The sequence below is a fragment of the Dermacentor variabilis genome, chromosome 9, assembly GCF_050947875.1.
Source record: "Dermacentor variabilis isolate Ectoservices chromosome 9, ASM5094787v1, whole genome shotgun sequence".
Lineage (NCBI taxonomy): Eukaryota > Metazoa > Arthropoda > Arachnida > Ixodida > Ixodidae > Dermacentor > Dermacentor variabilis.
The window spans coordinates 87,450,643-87,468,477 of record NC_134576.1 but is presented as its reverse complement, the minus strand read 5'-3'; the positions used below and the strand labels follow the sequence as shown (position 1 = coordinate 87,468,477).

At 44.2% G+C, this 17,835-nt stretch overlaps 2 protein-coding genes across 2 annotated transcripts; both read right to left on the bottom strand.

Annotated features, from left to right (window-relative positions):
- Positions 1–14,222: 14,222 nt before the first annotated feature.
- Positions 14,223–15,206, bottom strand: LOC142557063 (uncharacterized). Its single transcript, XM_075668630.1, has 4 exons — positions 15,093–15,206; positions 14,978–15,037; positions 14,855–14,902; positions 14,223–14,794 (listed from the first exon to the last, which is right to left on the bottom strand). Exons 1-4 carry the CDS (start codon positions 15,161–15,163, stop codon positions 14,551–14,553), a joined length of 423 nt encoding a protein of 140 aa, XP_075524745.1. The 5' UTR covers positions 15,164–15,206; the 3' UTR covers positions 14,223–14,550.
- An 854-nt stretch (positions 15,207–16,060) lies between these two features.
- On the bottom strand, positions 16,061–17,287 carry LOC142557064 (transcription factor Adf-1-like). The gene is made up of 2 exons (XM_075668631.1): positions 17,021–17,287; positions 16,061–16,312 (listed from the first exon to the last, which is right to left on the bottom strand). Exons 1-2 carry the CDS (start codon positions 17,163–17,165, stop codon positions 16,137–16,139), a joined length of 321 nt encoding a protein of 106 aa, XP_075524746.1. The 5' UTR covers positions 17,166–17,287; the 3' UTR covers positions 16,061–16,136.
- Between the last annotated feature and the right edge of the window lie 548 nt (positions 17,288–17,835).

Sequence of the window (17,835 nt, the reverse complement as noted above, 5' to 3'; positions counted from 1 at the left end):
CGAGGTCCTCCGAGGTATGTGGAAAGGGGTAATGGTTCCAGGACTTACTTTTGGAAATGCGGTTGTTTGCTTTAAATCAGGGGTACAATCAGGACTCGACGGGAACCAAAGGTCAGTGGGTCGCCTCGCATTGGGCGCTCACGGGAAGACTACAAATGAAGCTGTGCAAGGGGATATGGGCTGGACTAGTTTTGAAGTGAGGGAAGCTCGTAGTAAAATTGAGTATGAAGAACGGCTGAGGAATATGGAGGAAAGTAAATGGGCTGGGAGAGTGTTCAGGTATCTGTACAGGCAAAACATTGATGCACAGTGGAGGAAAAGAACTAGGAAGCTTACCAGCAAGTATGCGGCCTGTGGGGTGGGCAACACAGCAACAAAGAAGGTCAAGCGGAAAGTCAGAGAAGCTGAATTAATCTCATGGGTGGTGTTGCGTTTCGCCTGCAACGCGCGGTTTTGCCGGCGCGACTGCGGCGGGGCGGCAGACATTTTGGCCCGTTCGGCGTCGCCGCAACGCTCCCCGCCAGGCGTTTCCAGGCGTTTCCAGGCATGTTCCGATGCCACGTGTCTTCATGTGCGTGTGTGAGTGTATGTGCCATTGTGCCCGAACGGCGGCGCTACGACAGTGTGCGTCACCATTAGTCCATTGTACAATCACGTGCTCGTCTATTGAGGGGTTCCTTCTTGCCCTCAACTGCGAGAGTATAAAAACAGCTGCCCCCGGACGCCAAAAGGAGGGCTCCGATTTCTTCTGTTGAGTGAAGTGCTCTCCCGTCTCTCTACTTCGGTCAACCTGACCGCCAACTCTTTGCGATGTTAAAATAAACAAGTTGTTTTGTTGTTACCAGTCGACTCATGCTTTGCCGGGACCTTCGGATGCTTCCAGTTGTACCCCAGGCCGCCAGGCCAACGCTACCCTTGGGGCTTGCGACCCAGGTACAACCACGGGCGTCAGCGCCGAGTTCCCAACAACCGATGCCATCGGTGGGATCCAAACAGTGGCGGCAATGGAAAAGAAACCTGCCATGAGTAACTACTTAAGGGGAAAAAACGAAATTAGGAAAGAAACCATTTATGATAACTCAAAGGGAAGCTCATTACTTTTCGAAGCGAGATCGGGATGCCTTAGAACACGCACCTATAAAGCGAGATATAAGAAGGAAGAAGAAGCATGTGCTTGCTGCGGTAAAGCTAGGGAAACGACGGAGCATATTTTATTAGAAGGTGAAGACGTCTATCCAGCGGTCGATGTAGGCACCACTGGCCTCCTTGAAGCCCTTGGGTTCAGCGGGAGCAATGGTAAAGCAAACAGGTTCGCAATAGACATCAGTAAGAGGCGATTGGAGGATTGGTGGAAGAAAAGTAGGGAAACGACAAAAGACGGAGACGTACAAAAGCACAGTTCGCAATAGGGTATCAGAAAATTTGGACGTGGTAGTTCATAGTGTCTTTTTTTTTTGTTTCTCATTGGTTAACCTAGGTAGGATATTAGGCAGCATAGTAGCAAGAGCTTGGTGGCGCAAGCCACCGCCCCGTTCCAAAGGGGACGCTCATAACATCCATCCATCCATCCATCCATCCATCCATCCGGAAACGGGGTTTTGCACAGTATGGTCGCTTTACCTACTGGGTTCTGGCTGATGCGCATCGATCGTGCTCCCGCCAGTTAGGTTGCTGTGTGGCAAACGTAGCGCCTACATATGTATGTAGGCGCTACGTTTGCCACACAGCAACCAAACTGGCGGGAGCACGATCAAGGCGCAGCAGAATATATGTAGCGCTGAGTCATATCGAGTTAAGGCACACTCTGAACTGACTTTTAAGGGCATCCCGAGCGGTTTTTCGTTTATTACGCCGCCGTTACCCCGAGTTGTGCCGCCGCGCTTCAGCTGTTGCATATCGTGTAGGGCTACTGACAGAGTGCGGTTTCCAGGTGGCACGATGGCCTCGACTGGAATAAACGCACACACCAAAGATTGAGTAAGCTTGAAAACATTTTATTTGCATTTTACAAGTACAACAAAAAGCACACGTCTATGGATCCACACAAACGCGGTTACATAGTCAAGAACATAGTCAAGAAATGGCTCATTAATAAGGGTAGCACAGACGCGCAAGAAAGAAGACCTAAGCTACAAAACGTACAGTCGGCTGCTAAACATAACTTCCCTGTCACCGCGTGTCACTTTTATACAGCATCTTTAGAGCACTACCAGGCCGGGTAATTTGGCGAAAAGAACGCGACAGCTTACGGCCGTCAGCTGCCTTTTCCTTACGGGTGTCATAATTATCCTAATCTCCGCATCAACGTCGTGCAAGTCCGCATACAGGTATCTGCATCTGAACCACATGTGCCAGCTTAATACATGTGTAGTGAAATTATGATAACCACTGCGTCTTATCAAACGTATTGGTTTTGCAAATGCGCATTACAGCTGACGGAACGACATACTGTAAGTGAAGCACAAGAGAACAAGGACAAAAGGAGGATGCAACACTTGAAGAAGAAGTGAAGAATCAGTAGGCGTACAGCAAACAAGCGATGACGGAGAACACACAATGATGCATCGGGTGTTCTGTGACATCGGTTTGCGTACTTACGGTGTTATGGAGATCAACGGCATAAAAACGTAGCTTCAAGCGTATTCCGTCAACCTCCGCCGCATTCATTATGATAATCAACGCCTAAACAAAATGAGGCACTATTTTTTGTCAAGAGTAGACCTCTTTACAGCAAGTCTGTGTAATGACTCGCAGACGAAACCAGCATGCTTTCGAAAATGTTTTACCGCCGTAGTATTCGAACGCCAACGGCCAGGAAACACATCGATACCAATAGGCTGTCGGCCGTCGGTGGTTAATCAAGTACAAAAACCTTGACACTATGACTAAAAAGCAGCTTCAACAATCAAATTAAAAAAAAATCAACTGCCTATTTGCCTGAGGTAAAAAAACATCCTTAGACACCTCGATTGTTCATGTCAATGGTTTGTGTAAATTAAAAAAATCAGCATGTTCAGCGCCCCTAGCAGAGAAAGCACCAATTAAAGTATTCGACAAAATTACAGTATCTCCACTTGCGCGCTTACGCTGAAACGCGCCTCGATTGATTTTTCGCCCTCTGTGGCCATTTGTTGAACTTGAGAGTGTGCGGGGCCTGCCATAGTTCCGCGTTCACGCTGCTGTCGGCTTTGTCTTGGCTCCGTTTCTGGCCGCGCGTTTGCGTTTTGCGCAGAAAAGCCGTAGCACCGTCTGCGGGCGCCGTTTTACTCACCGACGGCGCAACGTCACTATGAGACCATGACGTCACCACTTGATCGGACGGCAGGCGATTTAAACTGCGCTAGAGGTACGCGGACGCTTCAGAACGCATTTTCTCTTAAAATAAGTCTCTTCTTTGCATGAAACAAGCGTTTCGAGGTTTCTGGGATGGTATTTCAACAGTCCACATTGACTTAATATTAACATTTAGTGTCCTTTTAAGAGGAAGCTTTAGCTCGGGCCCAACTCCGATGCGGCCTATTGAAATACCTGTAAAACGCAAAAACGTTTTTCTGAGGTCACCCCTGGACCGATATTAATGAAATTTCTTGCATTTGAGAGATAAAGTTAAATTATAGTGACTGTTGAAAGCACAATTTCGATTTATGGCCTGAATTTCGTTACAAGAATATTCAAAACTTCGAAAGTTTGAAAAAAAAAATACAAGCACGAAGTTTACAAACTCATAGCTCGGCATTTCGAAGAGATATCGCGGTTTTGTGAACGGCATCCATCAAATCATTGAAAGCGGACAAATTCAATATGTCATTTTGCATCTTACGTGAATTTGTTACGTTGTTTACAAGGGTTCTGCAAAAGCTGTATTTCCATGTTACCACATTTTTTGAAATCCATGTGTAACATATCAATTTTGTACGCTTTAGATGCACTATTAGGTGCTTTTCACAGAATTGTATTATAATTTTTCGTTGCTGAGTTACAGTGCTGTAAACTTGATAGTATCGTTTCTTTTGAATATTTTCGATTTTTGCCAATTTTTAATAAAATATTGACGACCTAAATCGAAAATTCAAAACCAACAGTCACTATATTTTAAAATTTTCCTTTAAGTTCAACAAACCTCGTCAAATTTGGTGCAGTGGTTGCCAAGAAAAACGAATTCTCCTTTTACATGTATTTAGATAAGAGCACCCGAGCTAAACCTTCGTCTTAAACTGCACCCCCGCCTTCTGCGTCGGCTCTAATTCCCCAGTCCTTTCGTCGTAGCTGAACGCTACCAAGACGCAGCGAGACATTGTGCCGCCTTCGGGTTCGGTCCAAGCTGTATCGTTTCTTTCTGGAGTAAAAATTCGCCGACGATTACGATACTCCCTAATGCGAAGTCTACCACTGCGGCGACGAGGAAGCTATCGAGCGCATTTTTTTTTCTGTCATTGTCCCCTATATAGCGCACACAGGCAGTGACTCGCGATCGCGCTGGCGCCTTTTGATGACCCGGCGCTTTCGGAGCGGACCGTCCGGGAACGCCGACCTATACAGTCGTCACACCAGGAGACAGGGAAGGCACTCTTGAAATTTTTTCGTTCGAGTGGCCTATTGGAGAGATTGTAATTCTCATGGACGTTCACGACGTTCCCTGCACTCTTCCCCTGTTAGTCTGCCTTTTCTCTCTGCTACTCTTTCCGTCATTCGTATCCCCTAACCCTTCCCCAAGTGCAGGGTAGCAAACCAGAATGTCATCCGGTTAACCTCCCTGCCTTTCCCATCCCGGTTCTCTCTCTCTCTCTCTCTACACCCGTTTTCATTTGGCGATGTATTGGCTGGCGCATGCAACCTGTCTCGTGCGGCCCATTGCAAACGGAGCAAAGTTTGGTGCCACTGCCTCGCTAGTCGAGAGATCGCGAGAGTACGTGGGTCAAGCGTGGCCGTGATTCACAGCAGCCGCCGCAGACAGACCCACGCTCATGCAGCGCTTTGTTTCCATATATGTCTCCGCATACCATCGGTGAACAGACGACGACGCACTACACTGCCGTCATCTCTTTTAGAGAAACGCAAATTTAACGTTCCGCAGCGACAATCCGAACATTCACTGATAAAATTTGGCCACAGGCACAGCTTGGTCGCAAATTACGCAAATGACGCGAACAAGGTGGGAAGAGTGGCAGTTATTTGGACAAACAGCGCGCGCTCGCCTGTAGAAAACGCATAAAGCAGGTGCTTAATGCTAAGCTCACAGGAACATGCAACTAAAAGCACACGAAATACTATGACATTTTCTGCCCTTGTAGGGAACACTTGTCGGTGAACACGAAAAAGTGAGTACAGATTACTTTTGCTGTTAGAATTCTGTCATAAATTAACTAGGCACTGCTATTCCATCCATGGACCTCATCCTCCATCTCACGTTCTGACTTTCTTTTAACAAAAGTGGGCGGCGCATGCACCCTCTGGAGATGATTGGCGAGGTTAATGCGATTAGCACTATTTCTTATGATCGCTATATAATTTTTAATAGTGCATTTTATATAGTCTGATGGTTATTATGATGATTATTGTATAACGTTTCCACACGCCCATGCTATCCGTGAATTATGAAACCTTATGGGCACATCAGTAGACACACGAAGTGGTCATCTCGCTGCAACCACAATGTCGAATGATACCACGAGACAGTATATCTTGTCGTAATCACTCCACCCCATTTGAAACTCTGTAGAGACCCCCACTATCCTTAGTATCCTCGCTATAACTTCGTCGCAATGGCTATCCATCAAGGAAGCCGCGCTAGGCGTGAAGGTGTCTAGGCAGCGTACCCCTTGTGTCACCTTGGAACATTCACTCTGGGGGATTGGCCGAGAATGGCACATACCGATATCACGCGTGCAGTGCCAAAGTTTTCCGTTCGGGCACATACCCAGGCGTCCATGTTGCTTGCTCGGCAAGGCAGCAAGGACCTAACATATGCCTAGTGGCCCATGCTAGTGTACAATTTGGGTCACTGGGTGTGCGAATGCGGTTAGATACATACCGCATGTCCTCCATATCTAAAAATATCCATAAATATCCCATAAACACTTCTCGATCACATGAAGTTATATGAAATGGAGGCACTGGACCTCTTTCATTGCGGCAGGAATTGTATGGGCACTCGGGGCGCGTTTTTGTCATCGCCGTCGCCGTCGCCGTTATGTGCCGCATAGGCACCGGGCGGCCGTCGTAAAGCGCCAGCGACGTGCTGGCGAACAGCGCCGCAAACGGCAGAAGTCGGAGCATGTGAAGCAGACGACGGGACGAAGACGCTCACAGTGCTTCCGGCGATTTCGTACTGCAGGTTTTAGGGCCTGACATACCGGAAAACGCATTCTTGTCTGTGTGTGTTTTTGAGAATGGTCACCACTTGCACGAGGCAGGCAACGTTCATAGCACCAGGTACTATATAAAGTAGAAAACTAACGCAGGTTGTCATGCACATGCACCCCGCCAACAGAGCTCGGCGCGGTAAGCTATAGACGTGAGGCTCCAGCATTTAAATTTCAGATGTTGTTTTGCTGTGCATGTTAACAGTGTCACGTCTTAATCATGTAAATAGGGGAAGTGGATGGGAAAACGGCGCCGCGGTAGCTCAATTGGTAGAGCATCGCACGCGTAATGAGAGGACGCGGGATCGTTCCCCACCTACGGCAGGTTGTTCTTTTAACCACTTTCATTGCCATTAATTTAAGCTTTCTTTGATTCAATTAGCAAGTACAAGTAATTTCCCTTATGTCGTCCTTGATGTCATTGTTTGCTGGCTTCTTATGACTAATGAAAGTCGGGTCCCTCGTCTAACCGCCTTTCTTCTCGTTTATGCCATTGGGTATGCATCATGAGGCCGCTGAGTGTGTGCACTAGGGGCCAACGGGCACCTAGTGGCACTAGGGGCCAGTCTACATTGAACCTTCTTACAGCGACGCTGTATACCTCTACCGTCCAAGGAAATTTTCGTGTCGTTGTGGTAAGTAAAAAAACTGCCCATACGTGGGCCGATCCCAGAGATAGTGCAATGCCGGGCCGACCCGCGGCGGAGGTGAAGCAGGCGTTAAGCACTCCCCATACGTGGGCCGATCCCGAAGATAGTGAAATACCGGGCCGATACCGGGCGGAGCTGAAGCAGGCGTTAAGAGGAAGCTTTAGCTCGGGCCAAACTCTGACGCGGCCTATTCAAATACATGCAAAACGCAAAAACGTTTTTATGAGATAACCCCTGGACCGATTTCGATGAAATTTGTTGCATTTGAAAGAGAAAGTTAAATTCTAGTGACTGTTGGAAGCGGAAGTTCGATTTTGCGCTTGAATTTTCTTAAAACGATTTTCAAATATTTGACCGTTTGAAAAAAATAGAAGCACGAAGTTTACAAATTCATAGCTCTGCATAAAGAACCGATATCGCCGTTCTGTAAACGGCATCCATTAGAGCATTCAAAGCGGACAAATTCAATATGTCATATTACATCTTATGTGAATTTGTTACTTTGGTTACAACGGTTTCGCAAAAGTTGTATTTCTCGATGATTAAATTTTTTTTATATTCATGTGTAACATATCAATTTTGTCCGCTTTAGATGTACTATTGGATAGAATTCACAGAATTGTATTATCATTTTTTGTTGTCGAGTTACAGAGGTGTAAACTTGATAGTTTCGTTTTCTGAAAATTTTAATTTTTGCCAATTTTTAATAAAATATTCACGACCTAACTCAAGAATTCGAAACCAACAGTCACTAGATTTTAAGTCTTTCTTTTAAATGAAACAAACCTCGTCAAATTTGGTGCAGTGGTTGCCGAGAAAAACGAATTCTCCTTTTACATGTAAAAGGAGAATTCCTCTTAAGCTTCCTCTTAAGCTTCCTCTAAAGCTTCCTCTTAAGCGGAAGCTTTAGCTCGGGCCCAACTCCGACGCGGCCTATTCAAATACATGTAAAATGCAAAAACGTTTTTATGAAATAACCCCTGGACCGATTTTAATGAAATTTGTTGCATTTGAAAGAGAAAGTTGAATTCTAGTGACTGTTGGAAGCGGAATTTCTATTTAGGGCTTGAATTTTCCTAAAACGATTTTCAAATATTTGACCGTTTGAGAGAAATAGAAGCACAATTTTTAAAAATTGATAGCTCTGTATCAAAAACAGATATCGCGGTTCTGTCAACGGCATCCATTAGATCATTGAAAGCGGACAAATTCGACATGTCATTTTACATCTTACGTGAATTTGTTACGTTGTTTACAAGGGTTCTGCAAAAGCTGTATTTCCATGTTACTAAATTTTTTGAGATTCATGTGTAATATATCAATTTTGTCCGCTTTGGATGTACTATTAGATGCATTTCACAGAATGGTATTATCGTTTTTCCTTTAGGCGTTACGGAGTTGTAAACTTGGCAGTTTTGTTTTTTGGAAATTTCGGATTTTCGCCAGTTTTTAATAAAAGATTGACGCCCTAACTGAAAAATTCGAAACCAACAGTCACTAGACTTTAAGTTTTTCTTTTAAATGCAACAAACCTCGTCAAAATTGGTGCAGTGGTAGCCGAGAAAAACGAATTCTCTTTTTACATGTGTTTAGATAGGAGCACCCGAGCTAAAGCTTCCGCTTAAGGCTACGTTCACACTTGGGAAACGGCAAGCGGGCGGAAAAGCCAAAGCGGCCGGAAAATCTTTTCCGCGCATGTACAAAACGTTCACATTTGTTTCGCCACTGCAGCGGAAACCACTTCCGCTTTCGCCCACATCCATCTAGCTTGCGTACGTTTGTCCGTGTGGTGGCACTGTTCATCACGCTATTTCAAGACATACGTTCATTCATTCACCCATCAGTTACTAAAAGCTAGTTTCGCGCAACTGCGTCTGTCGTCTGCAGCTTTAGTTTAGTCAGCGCAATGGACGAGGAAGAGGAAGTAACTATGATACTTCTGGCCAGTTGCTTTCTGTCAATGGACAATGAAGAACGGAAAAAGCGGCCACCTCGGAAGCGGCGATGGTGGGTTCGTCCAGCTTTGCAGAAGCGAGAGATGTTGGGCCACGCCAACGCTTTGTTGCCGCACCTCAGGTCACGCGACGTTGAGTACTACCGCGAGTAAGTACTGTTGACAGTTCGTTGTTTCGTCTTGTTGAAAGCTCACACTGTGCTTTCTTTTTTTGCTAGCTATTTAAGGATGCCGCCGCGAAGTTTTGATCGACTTTTGGAACTGGTGGGGCCTAGAATAACAAAAGCGAATACCAAGTTCCGCAAGGCCATTCCGCCAGACCACCGCCTAGCTTTGGCTGTGAGGTAAGAACACTGTCATGTCCGTGTTTCGATTGCACGATGGTTTCGAATTTGTGCACCTGTGCGGTGTCTTCGTGCATATGAAGTAAGAGTTATGGGTTCACTAAAAGCTAGGCGTACGTGTGTTTGTTTTTCTTCCGTTAGATTTTTGGCAGCTGGCGAAACAATAAGGACCTCGTCATTTAATTTCTTGGCTGGACGGTCTACCGCCTGCAAGATAATTGCCGAGGTCTGTCAAGCCATCTGGGAGGTCGTTGGCCCTATTTATGTAAAATGTCCGTCATCGGCAGCTGAGTGGCTGAAGGTAAGTAGAATATCCAAACAATTGGGCTTTGCGAATATTCGAATATTGTGTTAATAGATATTCGCTTCTAAAGAAACATTAGTATTCATTTTTACAAAGTGTCATGATCGGCGCCTTTCATTAACTTTTGTCGCAGTACAGTTTTGCCGTGCAGCGAAGCATAATGCCGTGCCGTGAAGCACATCAAGAATGGGCAGGATTATTGTAACGGATCGGCATGAGTTTGTTTACGTGCGAGGCGTGCACCGTCAACGGTAGCACCACAAAGGCGGATACGTCTAATAATTGTAGCCGAGACGTCTAACCAAAATAAAACCTCTGTGCCGCACTATCTCGTGTTTACACTTCCTCTAGTCATTTCAAGTCTCTATTTTTAATTTGTGCACTGTTTTACTCTCGCGTTCCTTTTATTAGCTTCTTGCGTGCATAGACGCAGATGAATCATGTCTTGCTATAATTAACCTCTTTATACCTTCGACATTTCCTTAACAAGTTCTACTGGCCCAAATGTGGATCTCATTCTTCCACAGAAGTAGTAAACAGCAGTTTCACTTCGTAACTCCCAAATTATCCTTGGTAAATAAAAAAAGTTTACTAATTCATTGGAGTTTGCCGCGACTTCGCACAACATACGTTAGATTCGAAAATATTCCTCCTAAATCACTATTCACTTTGAACTGAAGATCCAGTATTCACGCATGCCCAAACAGCTTCAAATGCCAAATGATAGCATGCATTTTTTGTATTGCAAAAAACTGATGAAAATGACAAAATTTGTCACCATACACTGGCCATGGCTAGTGCTTCCTACTTGATTATTTACAAAATGAAGGTTGAAGTCAAAATCGCAATGAAAATGCATGTTAATTTTTTCACAAGTTATAAATTTATTTGCTAGAAGCGTCGAGCAAATTAACACACATACCCAGGAGTTAGACAAAACAAGTTGGCAGACAACACGGGTGCTCATCTTTTCTGCCCTTCTCAGTGTACATATGTCACATTGTGCACCTCTTCAGCGAAGATGTTTCACCTGTTCCCAACAAAGGTTCCTACCCTGCGCTCGGGAACGTGAGTGTAGTAGAGAAGACGCTACTGTTTTGGAGAAATCGCGAAGCTGGATTCACACTTCATACATCAGCTCAGAAGGTTCGATTTTTCCAAATGAAATAAGTACACATAGATTGAAATTTTGCATCTTGTTAAACACACAGGTATGTACTTTCCTAATTTTGCTTCTTACTTAATCAAATTCAAACTGTATTAAAGCAGATTAGACTACTGCAGTTGTATAACTAAGTCATTAGGAACAGCACTGAAAGCCTCCGTTTCTGCAGTAAGCAAAACTAGAAGACACAATTTCCTATAGAGACACAGATATTGAGTATTAACGCATTGCAACCCGGAGATTTGCATGTGCTCAGCAATGTAAGTTTGAAGAGCTTCACATACTGTTACTCAGTACCTACTTTAGGTTCTGTACATGCAGTCGGAATGTAAGAAACAATAAGTGTAGCACTATATGTTGTATGCTGGGGTTTTATGTGCCAAAACCATGTTCTCATTATGAGGTACGATGTAATGGACTCCAGGTTAACCTGGACAACCTGGGGTTCTTGAACATGTGAAAGTTCAATCACAAACTGTGAATTGCAACACTCAGTATGGGCTGTGTGTTCTGCACAGTTAGTGTTGCATAGGTAAAAGCAAAACTATAAAGCGACATTTACCTCAGATTGTGTTGCTTGAGGCTTTGCACAAATGGCTGAGATTTTACTGTTTTATAATGTGGATTTCGCTCAGTAGTGTTTCATTCTGCTTTTTTCATTAGGTTGCAAACGAGTTTGAAGAGAAGTGGCACTTGCCTCATTGTATTGGAGCCATTGATGGCAAACACGTGGTCATTGAGTGCCCCGCCAAATCAGGAACCTTAAACAGGAACTACAAAAGTAGTTTCAGCAAGTCATTGCTTGCGATAAGTGATGCAAGTTACAGGTACGGATGATTTGCGTTGTTCAGCCATTAATTTAAGAAAGGAAGCGCAGTAGGGAAGTTAGAGCATAAATAGCCAAGCATGTGGTTAACATTGGTAATATTGTATTTGGTATATAGCAACCAAGTTAGATTAGCCATGATGTGGACTCCTAGTTACCAAGTTACTCCTAGTGTACTAAGAATTACCAGATTCCAAGTGAATGGTAAGATAATAAGGAAGTGGGCTATTAGTGGTTCTTGATCTACACGACTTCGGACTTAAATCTTTAGTGTTTATATCCATTAACCATTTCATGCATCGGTTAGAAACAACACAAAAGTCAGATTATGCTACGTTAATCTCGTCGTCATTAGCTATTCCTTGAAAGAAAAGAGATGAATGTTACAAGATAAAACTGATGGGAGGTTTGACCCATATATTCATTTGAACATATTGAAATATACCGAATGACAACACTTGTACATGCATTTTCTTCTAATATAAAATGTTTTGTGTACTTCCTTAGGTTCCTGTATGTCGAAATTGGGCACTTCGGCAGTGAGTCGGATGGTGGCGTGTTTGCACGCAGCAAGTTCCAGGAGTTGATTTTGGCAAATCAAATTGGAATTCCTGAGGACTCAGAGATTGGCAGCATTGGCAAGATGCCCTATTTTTTTGTTGGAGATGAGGCTTTCCCTCTGAAGACCTTTATGATGAGACCTTATTCTCGCAAAAGTAAGCTACAATAGTCTTTTTATGCCGTTTGTGCTGTGTGTTCTTGTAGTGGCACATTGCTTTTCTGTAATTTTTTTACATCAAGTTTATCTTGTACATTGTTACAGCCCTTCAACCACTGTTTGCCGACACATCTGATGCAAGTCAGACATTTGAAGTGAGACATCAGAGAAGAATTTTCAACTACAGACTTAGCCGAGCTCGAAGAGTGGTGGAGAATGCTTTTGGCATTATGGCACAAAGATGGCGAATTCTTCGACGGCCATTTAAAGCAAAGGACGATAATGTGAACAGAATTGTGTGTGCTTGTGTAGCGCTACATAATTTTTTACTTTATGAATCGCCTGGGTCTCGAGCTGTTTACTGTCCACCAGGAACTGCTGACTGCGAGGATTGGCAAGGGCAAGTGACTGAAGGCAGCTGGAGAGCTGAAGAAGGCAGCAGAGATGCTTTGTCTGCATTGCAGTCTACAGGCTTTAACTCAACCAGGTATTTCTAGTTTGACAAACGATCTCTTGCATCTGTGTTGCAGAGCGTTGTCTTTTTTTATGGATTTGTGCATAAGCATATCTCATACTGAAAAATAATGTGCGAGCTGAATAGCCCATTCGCTTAAAAAGCATTTCTGGCTGCAGGTGCAATTGTTTTCTAGCAACAGCTGTTTTTATCTGTTATCTACTTGTAGTTCGAACCTACTTTGCTGGAAGACTATCTTTTAGCCAAAAGTATTGTGTTCTTCAAGACATTCATATTCTGACACATTAAAATAAAGGACTCGCAATAACAATTTATAAACAAATTCTGGCTTTGCAGTACAGCGTCTTGCACAAAGCAATCTGGAAACATATACATTGCTGATATAGTATACAAGCCATATTAGGTACTTTGTTCTGGCCCAGCATTCTAAACCTTGTGATTATCTCTGAGTATTTAAATGGCAGATTAAGCCCAAATATCACCTTTTATTTTAATGCTTGACAGAAAACGATGTACTGTATTATAAACATAGCGTAGTACATTTTCTGCACACACTTCTGTTGTCTAACTGTGCCACTTGCCCATTTACTTTTGTTTAGGCAAGCCTATGCTGTGAGGGACAAGCTTTGCCTGTACTTCATTTCTGATGATGGCAGGGTCCCCTGGCAAGACAGCATCATCGATACCACCAGATAGAAAGTAAGTCTTTATTTGCAATAAATCTTTCTTGTATACATGTGACCGTATTGCAAACAGTACTCTGATTAAAAACATAGTGCAGCTTAGAAAAGGCGCTTTCAAGGAAAAGCTGGATACAAACACTAGGCTGTGCAGCTCTGTGCACAGCATGAATAGCCCTTTTTTCCACGATCGTGAGTGTACAATTTATATCAAAAGGATAAAAAATGGGTACTAAATGTACCGCGCAGTTCTGAGCTTTCCAAACACTTACTTCACAACTTTATATGAGCTTAACCATCACATCTACAGACTTGGTACACAAATCTTAAAATTGGCAGATTGTACTGTGCAGTTCTGTACACCACGCATCGAGATCAAAGAACAACAAACCCTTATTTTTACTGTCCTGGACAAGGCCTTAAATATCACTAGTATTTTCAATAAATACGTATCACAGGTAAAAGCTTTGTACTGTATAGTTCTGTGCAGTGCAGGATGAGTTGAACACGCCATGCCCTTATCGTTATTTGCACAAGAGCTTAAGTATCACATATAGTACTAGGGGAAAGAGACGGATACTAACTTTCTGCCATAGAGGACTTGTTCGAGGCACTATAGGCTCTGGGATACGACATGTTATCAGAAAAAAAAAAGGAATGCGACTAAAACTGGCCACAGGGCTGCTTGGTAATGATTGTTGAGTATGAGTGTGGAATTTCAAAACAAGACAATGCCCAGAACTTAAATACCTGACATAGTAATAGCTGGAAATATTCTGAAAATTACGATAATCAGTAATGTAAAATTTGAGCACAGCTCTATATGTATTTTCATTTCACAATATGTTGAGGCAAAGAATTTGAGATCCATGTTTGTATGTACAGTCACAGACCACTCAGCGCCTTTGCAGAGGAAGGGGCAGTATGGGAGCGCTGGCATAGGTAGCGACATGGGAGTCAACTGTGTAAGAAGTGGATGACAAACACGCAATGGCACTTAAATATCACAGATAAATATCAGAGAAAAAAAAACAGTGTATGTACATTATACCACGCAGCTATGTTTTCAGGACTATTTTTCGCTCCTCCGAGCCCTCACTTCCATTACTTTTTCTTGAATGGTGGCTTGGATGGAACACATACAGTCAAATTGGTCATCAGGTGGCAGTGACCGTAAAAATCCAGCAGCTGCCATGCAGAAATGGTAGACAGTGTCCTGGGTCTCCTCTTTTTGTCGGCGCTCTTTTCCAACTGCCTTCAGGTGGTCAAGGCATGCGGCAGCAACTGCCGCATTGGAGGGAACGCTGCCATCGGGGCTGCAAAGGAAAGGATGTCTCCACTACTGTTGACTATCACAAAACCAATTCCTACATTACCGCTGGGGATTTTTGGATGTCTTTGCCACTTTTCTTGGTCTTGGTACCCTGTAAGGGAAGAAGTTGGTGAGCTAGTTTTGGCAATGTATACATAAATGGGTAGGGGCACCTAGTCCTACATACGTTTCAGTTGTGTCAAGCACCACTTCTGGCTCAATATCACTTTCTGCATTGTCAGGCTGCCTGAAAAAAAAAACTTGCTGTTTTTTAGGGAACTTTATACCATAATGACATTTACCATTCCGTTGTCTTGCTTGCAGGTTGTGTGTCTGTATGCGGTGCACTTTCTAAACTTTCTGGCACCACCATCTCTTCGAAGTCGTCTGTATCTCCTGTTGCTGGTACATCTTCAATATCGTGACTGGATGCTGCTGGGCCTTCAGCTACGATCATTCTGCATAAATAACAACTAAACCAATTGCAGCTGGTGCTCACTGATATCAATGTGCAATTTAACAATGTGTGGTGCTTAAACAGTGACTAATAAAATACATTCTCAGAACTTGCTCATTACTGTCCCTACCATTGAATTATTATGCACACTCTAAGAATCGGAGATGGCAATTTATGCACAAGCCACTGAATCTTTTGCTTAGGCAAAGTACCGTGAGGATTTGAAACATTTTAATGTTCACAACACATGTAGCTTTAACTTATGCATTCCTAGATTACCCACTGTTTCAAATTGGTAGTTTAATGTAGTACTTCGCGATAGACATATGGATCCTAGCTATTTGGCCTGTGTTGCCCTTCTTCCAATCAGGCCCACTAATGATCAGAAAAAAGTCATACCTACAAAATACTGCCACATTAACGATGTGTCCTTCTGGTTGACGCTGAAGTTGTCACCAACTATGGGCCAGCCTAGCAGCGAGCGTTGTCATGGAGTTTGAAGAATATGTGAATTAGCATGCGCTACAGACTGTAGAGATGTTACAAATATGCATGTCAGTCATTCACTTACCCATCAAAGGAGCCAAATTCGAGGTTGCTGCACAAGCTAGAAAAGTAAAATATGAAATAAGGCACCGAAGAACAGTTAAACCAGATACCCTTGCAGTTCCTGCTCGCAGAAGCAGCAAGTAAAAAATGCAGCAGAGGTGAATATTATGAACAACGTCATGCTTGCCAAGTATACGAGAAAGGTAACAGAAAGCCACTAACAGCCCTTCAAATAAATAAAATCAAATGACGCTGCATGGTAACTTATCTTACTCTCAACAACCCAGCTGACCATGCAAACACAACTTCCAAGGCAAGTTTGTGACTACACAGACAGGACTTACATTGGCTCCTGATAGACAGCTTCCATTATGCCCGTCATTGCTTCGAAGTGCTTCCACTTCACGAGGGGCACGTCATGGGCACCAGCGCCACTTTTCATCGAATCCTTGATCTGATTTTTTGTTTTTGTGAAGGTGTCCTTGAGGTTCTTAAACTTCTTCTGGCATAATGCACCTGCGCAACAGTTGCAATTTTAAATGACGGGCCACCAGCAAATGTGAACCACCTACACATGCTGTGATCAAGGCAAGACTTTTTGCCGTGCAAAGGGTAGTGGCAAAAGAGAGAACTGTTTGCGAATGCATAGCCGTATTCTTTAGGACCACATGCTGTCACCTGAGCAGCTGTTATAAAACACAATGGCTGAATTTGCATGTACAAAGTTGAATTTGGCTGGAGTGCCATTTGCTTAACAAAAAAAAAAAAAAAAGAAAACGGCATATAGTGTCACCTTTGTTCGGTTGCGCTCGCGACACAGGCTGAGCGTGCGTGCAACATGCACCTCATTTATTCATTCGAAATTTTTGCATATAGCAACTGCACAAGTTCAGCATGCCTACATTCGATGTTTTGGATTTACTTGCCAGGATTCTTGGCTTGCGGTGCGGCGACATAAACAGTGATATACCCATTCGACCCTATGTGTTACAGTCCACACGGTGCTAGGAGCTGTAGACACGGTTTCTGCATGCGTTGCTTCAGCTTTTGGCGCAAAATAAACCAGTAAGTATTACAATGGCAAGTAAAGGAAATGAGACGAAAGCACGGCGCGCACTTGCTCCTAACAGCGGCGCTGATCAAGCATTCTCGGCATAAGTTACTTCCGAAACTATACCCACAAAGCACCACCAGCGTAGCGAGAGAAAATGTGCGAGTACTTACTGCTTACTCCCAGCTCTTCGGCTATCTTGGCCCAAATATCATTCTTGTGGTGCGTGTCTTTGTACAGATGGTGGGTCTTGTCATAGAGCACGGGGTGGCTTTTGACGGCGTCGATGAGCATAGCAGCCGACACTTTCGGTGCCATGTTTACGACCGCAAGTTCTCGACCGGATGTTTACACGCGATTGCAGCTTCCGGTAAAGCGGAACGTCTTTCCGCTTCGCCTGGGCGAAAAAATCGGTCCGAGACCGATTTTTTCGCCGCCTGGTTTTCCGCCCGTTTCTCCGCCAAGGCGGGCGGATTTTGTCAAGTTTTTTCCGCTTCCGCCTGCTCTGAGACCAAGTGTGAACGCAGCCGGAGTCCGGGCAGCGACGCGCCTCGCACCGGTCCCCGCACAACCCCAATGCACGCGTGGCGCGCCACCTGTCGGGACAGCGCCGTACATTCAGAGGAGGGGGTCTTCTGTGTTTGCCGCAAGATGGCTTTGTGTGTGCGGAAAGTGCAGAAGAAATGTAGCGGAAACGCACTTCGCTACTCGTGTAACTGCGACTTCTGTAAGTTACATGTTTATAATTACCGATATATACACCGCAGTATAACTTTCTACGGCTCGTTTCTAAGGCAACACCGCATTCACTAGAGGCGCTTTTGTACCGCTTTGAAGGATCGAATTCGTGGCTGAGTGGTAGAGTCTCCGTCTCACACTCCGGAGACCCTGGTTCGATTCTCACCCAGCCCATCTTGCAAGTTGTTTTTTATTCATGAAGTGCCTGCCGGGATTTATCGCTCACGGCCAACGCCGAGGACGCCGACGC

What these genes read in the sequence shown, in the direction of transcription:
- LOC142557063 (XM_075668630.1), bottom strand. Translation starts at nt 15,163, where the DNA reads ATGGTGGTGCCAGAAAGTTTAGAAAGTGCACCGCATACAGACACACAA. An exon ending in GCAAGCAAGACAACGGAATG is followed by an intron (nt 15,038 to 15,092) that starts GTAAATGTCATT and finishes TTTTTTTTTCAG; the next exon opens with GCAGCCTGACAATGCAGAAA. An exon ending in GTGCTTGACACAACTGAAAC is followed by an intron (nt 14,903 to 14,977) that starts GTATGTAGGACT and finishes CTTCCCTTACAG; the next exon opens with GGTACCAAGACCAAGAAAAG.
- LOC142557064 (XM_075668631.1), bottom strand. Translation starts at nt 17,165, where the DNA reads ATGGCACCGAAAGTGTCGGCTGCTATGCTCATCGACGCCGTCAAAAGC. An exon ending in CGAAGAGCTGGGAGTAAGCA is followed by an intron (nt 16,313 to 17,020) that starts GTAAGTACTCGC and finishes ACTGTTGCGCAG; the next exon opens with GTGCATTATGCCAGAAGAAG.